Genomic DNA, 7,950 nt, shown 5'->3' with positions numbered 1-7,950 from the left:
ATTTAGCAGAGTGATTTTGAAGTCTAGCGAGCAGCTCAGTTTCCTAAGCACAGTGGGGAGATATAACGTCCGAGGCAAAGTACCAAACAATGGTGTGACCAAGTGACCTGTCCAGTATACGCACATGGAGACCGCTGAGGGCTGTGAATAGCAGAGTCGTTTGCTGTATAGCAACAGCCACCCTCTCAAAGCATAGATTCAAAGCACACAAATGAGGCCTCTCCATTCAGTGTTCCTGGGACACCTATCAAGCCCCAGAATGTAGTTCAGATACTTCTTCCCATTTGAGGAGAAAGTGGATGCGCCACTTTGTGATCCAGGCAAGCCACGTGCCTTCCCTCCACCCCTCCCCCCTCCCCCCTCCAAGCACTAGAAACAAGAATGCCCAACATCTGCCGAACAGCACTATTTTGAGTGGGTTTTCATTGAGAGACTCCTCTACTGAGACTGGTGGGAAACCATAAGCTATGTAAGGGGTCCCACTTTAACTCAAAGTCCGCCCTACGATCATTCACACAAATTAGAAAAAAATAAAAAAGTTTTATTTAATCATAACATCATTATTTGCCCTGGGGCAGCACAGACACAAATATATACAAAGTTCACAGAGGCGATCTGGGGAGAGACCAGAATACCTTGTGCAAACAAACAGATCAATTCCTAAAAAGAAATCAGGGGAAAGAAGTGTCTTTCAATACTGAAGACTGTGTTGGTCACAGAAGAACCAACATGGGGCTGCAGGTTAGAAATAACTTCCTCCATAAAAGCATATCTTAAAGAACGTCTACCTTCCGTTGCACAAAAAGCATTTTCCTTAACGGTACAGCCACGAAGAGAGGATGAATGCACGGTTCTTAATGGCGACACTCGCATCAGGATACCCTCGGCTACCAGTGAGTATCCCACAGGCAGGGACCAGACAAGGAAATGAATAAAAAAAAAACAGCAACATTTTTTTTCTTCAAAAAGTGATTGGTCAGTACAATAAGTCCTGCAAGGTGCCAGAAGAATACCGATCTGCTGTATTTGACATCACACACTTACAAAACAAAAAAAACTTTCAAGCTTATAAAAATATTATTGCATCTCTCGAGCTCTGCCCCCCAAAACTAAAAAATATACTGGTTATAAAATAGCAGAGGAAACCTTCTTTAAAAAGTGACATGCTAGGATAATGTGAAATGCCAGAAGATAAACTCTTCATAATTCTGGAAGGTCAGACTAATGAATCCAGCCACAGCTGGCTGACCACAAGAGTTGTACCGAGTCCAAAGGGAAATGGTCAGTGTATGAATTGCACATCATCAAAATATAAGCCAACACATTTTCCTGGACTAGAAAATCTCACATGACAATACGTAACACATCATACGTAGCAATCATGAATGGTGTGGGAAAATGCCATGTTTGAGGGGTGGATGCAAACCCTGAAAACATGCACACAAAAAACAAAATCACAGGTCTGAGGTTCAGGAATGCTGTCTGGATGTGCAATAGTGCATCTGTGGGCATAAGCCCTTGAAGACATTCAAACCAGGAGTCAACACTTCAGGTCTGGAATTCAGGGAATCTGGGAGCTTCACAACCACAGGCAAAACAGTAGCAGTCACCTTTGGGAAAGGAGAACTTGGAAAATAATGATCTTCCTATGGTCCTTCATATATGGAAACAACAAAAACCTCAGCACATCAGTCCTAACTCTCATAGCAGTGCACTTCCAAGTGCATGGTCCGTTCTACAACGTTAGGTTCTAGCTGTAGATTACAAACACCTTCGGCTTCTCATCCGCGAATATTCCTGTAGACTCCATGTTGTCCACGAGGCTGGTTTTGTCCTCCAGCTTGAAGTGTGTTGTGTGATTCTTGCCCTGAAGAGCCTGGTGCAGGCCCTTCCAGCTGATATCCAGGTCCTTGAAGGCATGGAGCAAAAAGACCCCCAAGATTATGGTGAGAAACCCACAGATGCAACCCACAATGTCAATGGCAGACATGGCAAGCCATTCTTTGAAGAGGATGATGGAGGTAGTGATGACCACGCTGGTGAAGAAGACGTAATAGATGGGGAAGACCAGTGAGGTATTGAAGACATCCAGCGACTTGTTGAGGTAGTTTACCTGGGTGACCACAGACAGCACCAGTGCAGCAAGGAGGATCCAGGAAAGGGGGTCACACCAGACCGGCTGCCCTGCCAGGAGCTCTTTTATGGCAATGCCCAGGCCCTTCACCGAAGAGACAGAGAAAGCACCAATAATGGAGCAAACGGCTATATAAATGAGGATATTGGTGCTGCCGTAGCGCGGTGAAAGATAGAAAATGAGGACCAAGCTAGCTACAAATAGAAGAGACACAAAGACTAGGAACCCTGGAAAAAGAGAAAAACATGGATTTAGAAAACATAAAAAGGAGGCATACACATCAGAATATTCATTTAGCAATACTGGCACCATCAAATACTAGACCCAAGCCTTGAAGGCAACTTTTGCTGAGAGAACTACTAACTCCCTCGCTAAAAGGTCACATATGATGTTTACGTATATTGGTTGCATCCCAGTCTCAAAGAACACTGAGTTCAGTTAACGTGAAATGGTGATACGGCATTCATCTATCTCGGGCCCTAATAGGATGTACTGGAAGAAGCCCAAGAAGTGTACACATGAGTCACTGCACTCCACACTGATTTGCTGGGGTTTCAGCAGTCAAGGGCTTATCAGCAATGATCAAGTCACTCCACTAGGGAAAAGCAGAAGGAGGGCAGGTTCTGTTGTAATAAATTAGCAATGAAATCAGCAGAAAATAATGTATGAATCCATTGAACGGATTTCGGACCCAGTTATCCCTCCCATTACACCAATCTCAGAGAAGAAAACTATTTCTCTAGTTCCATAAATTGTACAGGCGCCAGTCTTGGTCAGTAGCGTCGTTACTTCAGTATGACAAGCCTTGCAAGCACAGGATTAGACTATGGATACACCTCATTATTTTACATACTCGGACTTCAGGTGGCAGAGGTAAACACAGATCCTTTATCCATTGGGGTTGAGGGTGGTGGTGTGGTGTGGTGTGATGTGATGTGCCCGTGTCTGATCCAAATCCAGTCTGTGAGATGGGTCTCAATTACATCACTTCCTTCAGGATTAAGTATAGTACTATCCCAGATACATCATTTAAATGCAAAATAGGTCTGCCCCCAACACCAATATGCAGAAATGTAATTGAATTTGCAGGTCTTCACCCTTCAGAAACAGTACATGCCTCATGCTGCAGACATCACCTAAGACTAGAAAGTATCTTTGAAACCTAGCCCACTTTCTCAGTCGATCGTAAACCACCTTAGAACCTTCCTAGACCATGATATTAAATTTACTGCACAATCACTACACAAACAAAAAGTAATTGTATAGCTTGAAACCACTCTTTCAGGCTCACAATGAGACCTGGACATACAATTAGTGATTTTCAATTGGTTGTCTGGAAACCATAATATGCTTTACTACCCCCTTCCCACTCCTCCCCAAACAGACCCTTACAGCTTCTACACTGCCCCCGCGGCACAGTTCAACCCATGAAGCTATGTTTTTGTAAACCAGAGTCTAAGAAATAACACCAGGCCATGAGTGGTCTCGAAGGCTGGCAACTTTGATGGAAGATCTGCAGATTAAAGCAGAGCAGCACCGCTGTCAGGCACGCCGATCAGACTAGCATCCAGATTCTCAAGGAACCATCCAACAGCATCCACAAGGCAAAAGGGCTATGCTGCAAATTGTACACAACGGCTACATCAGAGGTATAGCTGGATATCTAAGTTTTTACAAGGACTAGCCGCAGCAAGAGCACTGTGGGGGTTGAAGTAAGGAAAATGAAAATGAAGAAGTCAGGAAGGGAACAATAGGAATCAGCTAATGTCTGTACTGGAAAACAGGACTGACACAGCCTGGCAGCCCTAAGCGTTCAGGTGCTCTTGACAAAGCGGGTGTTCCTCCATCCTCAGCTCCCACCCTCACTCAGGGGACTCACTCCAGTCCAGATACAGAGGAAGCACTTTATGCCCTCCCACCCTTCCCCAAATGTCCCCTGTATATTACAGCGACGCTCCTCATGTGCACTCACTCCACTCCTCTCCTCTCCAGTGCACTGGGACGCATGAGCTCACCTGGTTCCATGAGCTTGGAGGACATGTCTGCCAAGGTGGTGACCTCCTCTTCCTCTGGGGCATGGATCACCATCACTGTGCTGCCCAGGATGCTCAGCATGCAGCCCAGCTTCCCCAGCAGGTTCAGGCGCTCCCCCAGCAAGTAGGATGAGAGGACAGCACTGCAGAAGAGGCAACAGTGAGCAGAGAGCCCAGGAGGTAGCAGTCGCAGTATGCATATCAATCAGGCACCATTATTTTATTTGTTTAAACAAACACATTTCATTGATTTTCAGTAAATGGCAATAAGATAATTGCAATAGCAACAGCAATGCACACATTCCAGCTCTAAATTATGCACATTACATTCTCCCCTCTCAACAGCTTCCTCCTGTTTCGTTTTGTCCATGCTACGTAATTTGCAGAGTGGTTATCGGGTTAATTAATATCAAAACGAAACTTAACAACCCCTAGTTTTCAGTCACTATTAGTATTCGTGGCATTCCTGGCGCATGAGTGCAGTGTAAGTATCTTTTACAGTCCCTGTGTCCAGCAATGTTAAAAAACACAAGACAACCCTGCCACCGCATCTGCCCTGTCTTTTAGCCTATGGAGTAGGCCCAATAATTCCTCCATCTTGGAAGGAGTCAATGGTTCTACCCATCTTTGCTCTCCCAACCACCAAGCTGTCTACTGCAATTGGGCTGCCATATAGTATGTAACGCAAAGTCCAGGTCGCCGATCCCTCCCTCAGACGTGGGCATCTGTAGTAAACAGTGCCACCCTCCCAGAGCGCCACACAGAGCCCAACAAGATTACCTTTAACTCTGAAAAGAATGGAAGGGTGGCCTAGAAAGATGGCAGGCTGCAGGTGACCCTGCAGAGCTGCCATCGCACTATCTTTGGCAGTGCGCAGCCTTCAGCAGGCCCCCGTGGCATGTAGGGAGATCCCGGGGACAGACAGTTGCGACCATTGCAGAGTCCACTGCCAGCTTGGTCTGGGAGTTCGCTGCACCCATGCTGTGATGAGGTGGGCTGCTGTGGCGGACTCCGCATGGGCAGAAGGAATTAGAGTGTGAACCTGTTACGCCCCCCCCCCCATACCCCCATCTGAATCTTGGTGGCCTGCCTGGCAGCTGGGAGACGAGGCGGCAAGGGCAGGTCCATTGTTCCATGCTGGGAGAAACCAGGGTGTGATGACCCGGGCAGTGAATTTAACAGTGGAGGCCAGCCTGCGCCAGAGGATCAGAGAACAGGAGGCTGGCGCCTCGCCTTGGATCAGGAGGGCTGCAGCGAGCCCAGTATTGCCCCAAACTTCTGACCTCACTGGAGAGAAGTCGGTGGGTGGGGCGACAACAGACAGCAGGCAACAGCCTTGGAGATCACTGACCTTGTGGCACAATCACAATGTGTGTGGAAGTGGGTCCTGCCCTGGTGCCGGGCCAGCAGGAACTTGGGGCCGGAGGACAGGGCCACTGGTAGTGTTGCCATCTATTCACAGCTTCCCCCTTGGGGTGGCCCACCTGGAGGTGGCATGGAGGAGGGCACCTGGTCACGTGATTGGGTCCAGGGGATATGACGGCCCTCATGAGACTTGGCTGAGATGGATATTGCACAATGGTTTACACCCTAGATACTGTTGCAGGGAGGCTGGAAAGGGGTGCCCAAGTAATCAGAGAGGAGTAGGCGCAGCAAGCAGCTGTGAGCACTTGGTGCCATGGGGGCCCTCCATCCTTGCCTCTAGGGTATTCCTACCCAGGCTGCTGGGGGTGCTGAGCAGCTTTGGCCTGGACAGAGAATAAGACCAAGAATTGATGTAAGGGGCAGAGATCGGGGCGGAGTCTGGACTTTGAATCAAAGGAAATTACGGTTTCCCCTGGTGATGTTGGTGGAGCCCCAGGCGGAGAGCCTGCCTGACATTCTGGCTGTGGTGGAAGCAGGACCATTTTTTGCTATCTGGGAATTGTCCTGCACTCACCGCAAGACCCGAAGAAAACCCGACGCGAGACCAGACGAGCCCAAAACAGCGTCCGGGCAGCGCCGCTCGTCTGGGTCAAGGACGGGAGAGGGTCCATCCACGCGGCCGGCCAGGGGTCAAAGAGGGCACCAGGCCCGCAACCCCAGGCCAAATACCTTCGGCCCTGCCCCTCCCCGGCCGGAAGTGACATCACTGGGGACTCATCGTCCCAAACACTAGACCGCTCTTTGAGGTCTGTGCCATCCTGTGGCACTAAGGGTGGCCGCCGTCTTAGGTGGCCCCGTTTGGTGGCCCGGGGCAGCCTGTCAGAATAGCGACATATAAAATGGCGCTTCTGCAGCGCTGTCTGAGCACTGCTCAGAACTCCCAGTGATCGCTGCCCTCGAGGATGTTCAGGCAGCTAGACTCCATCCTAACCTCATTAATTTGGGCTGGAAAACGCAGCAGGGTGGCCCTGGCCGCACTGTGATGGAGCTCGGAGGAAGGTGGCTTGAAGGTGCTGCAGACAGAGTTCTATTACAATGCTTCCCTCATGCAGCATGCGATCTGCTGGCTAGAGGAAAGCAATAATTGGTAGAAGTGTCTGCTCTCTGACATGGTCAACGGACCGACCTCTCAGAGCACCCAACACCTTGCCATTTGTAGTCAAACAAACCACCCATGTGTGGCAGAGGCCTGTGACGGTGGCTCACCGGCGTGCACCTTTCCACTGGGAACTTCCAGTGTGGATTCTCATTTGGATTCCATGCATGGAGGAAAACAGGTCTTCAGGCATGGAGGGAGGGGGGCTGTAAGTTGCTGGGGGACTTGTACCCGTACTAGCACTTCATCTAACTCAACGATGCCCAGCCTGCTTTGCACTGTGGCGAGGACATTTTCTACATCATGCCTTCTGGCTGAGCTGGCCCAGCAAACCTGGACTCCATTCCAGCGACGCTGATGGCCTCTGGCACTCTGGAAACCTTGTAGTAATACAGGTCTGGGCACCACCTAGTGCCCCTACTATACAGAGCGATGATGGTGGATGATACAAGTTACTCCTTACACGTCCTGTGATACCCATCTGGGATACCCATCTGGGCGCTGCCCTAGACTGGACTTGTGTCCGAGCCCATACCAAGATTCTATCTAGCAATGTATGATTTGGACTAATCCATTATAATTTCCTCCATCACACTTATGACGTCCCTGATGCTTAATTGGCTGACTCGTACCCGGTCCGGACGCCCTGCAGAATTTCTGGAGCAGACTTCCTGCACATGGCCTGGAGGCGCCACAGGTGCAATATTCTGGGTCCGGGTGGTGGATAAACTCACACACACCACGTCCTTGTGGGACGCACTTACCCTGCAGTTCTGGCTGCTGGGAAACAATAGCAGGTCTAAAGGTCACAAGATGGCATATAGGTTTCTGCAGCTGCCATTGGTGCTGGTCAGCCATAGGGTGGCACTGGCTATCACTTGGATGGGTCAACGCACCAATTCAGAACAACACTGGCATAAAGATGTAGTGGAATGAACTATCTAGCAGAGGAAATTCAACTAAAAAATAATCAAAGAGATAACAAGTTAGGAGGACAACTTAGCCATTTGGAGGGACCAAGGAGAAATATTTATAGCTACTAATGACACCACCTCTAGTGGAACAGACACTAACTAAAAAATAGGTGTATGTGATGGGGGGGGGGGGGGGGGAGAATCAGGGGGCTGCCATGGCTGGATGATCGATCCCCGTCTGCTTAGAACTACCATATTCAATTTGGGTTTGTTCTCTGAGCTGCACACTGTATTCTGTGACTGTTTCTTGACGCTGCACTGTTGAAACAACAAAAAAAATAAAGGTTA

General features: G+C 48.9%; 1 protein-coding gene across 1 annotated transcript in view; it reads right to left on the bottom strand.

Moving 5' to 3' along the window:
- Positions 1-520: 520 nt before the first annotated feature.
- The window catches only part of NIPAL4 (NIPA like domain containing 4), a 68,059-nt gene continuing 60,629 nt past the window's right edge, over positions 521-7,950 (bottom strand). Inside the window, exons 5-6 of the mRNA XM_078653716.1 lie at positions 4,150-4,310; positions 521-2,361 (exon numbers count right to left, since the gene is read on the bottom strand). Coding sequence (XP_078509842.1) covers positions 1,751-2,361; positions 4,150-4,310 — 772 coding nt within the window. The 3' untranslated portion in view covers positions 521-1,750. The remainder of the gene's footprint in view (positions 2,362-4,149; positions 4,311-7,950) is intronic.

The sequence above is a fragment of the Lissotriton helveticus genome, chromosome 7 (assembly GCF_964261635.1).
Source record: "Lissotriton helveticus chromosome 7, aLisHel1.1, whole genome shotgun sequence".
Lineage (NCBI taxonomy): Eukaryota > Metazoa > Chordata > Amphibia > Caudata > Salamandridae > Lissotriton > Lissotriton helveticus.
The sequence above is the reverse complement of the archived record's forward strand: the minus strand, read 5'-3'. Positions and strand labels throughout refer to the sequence as shown.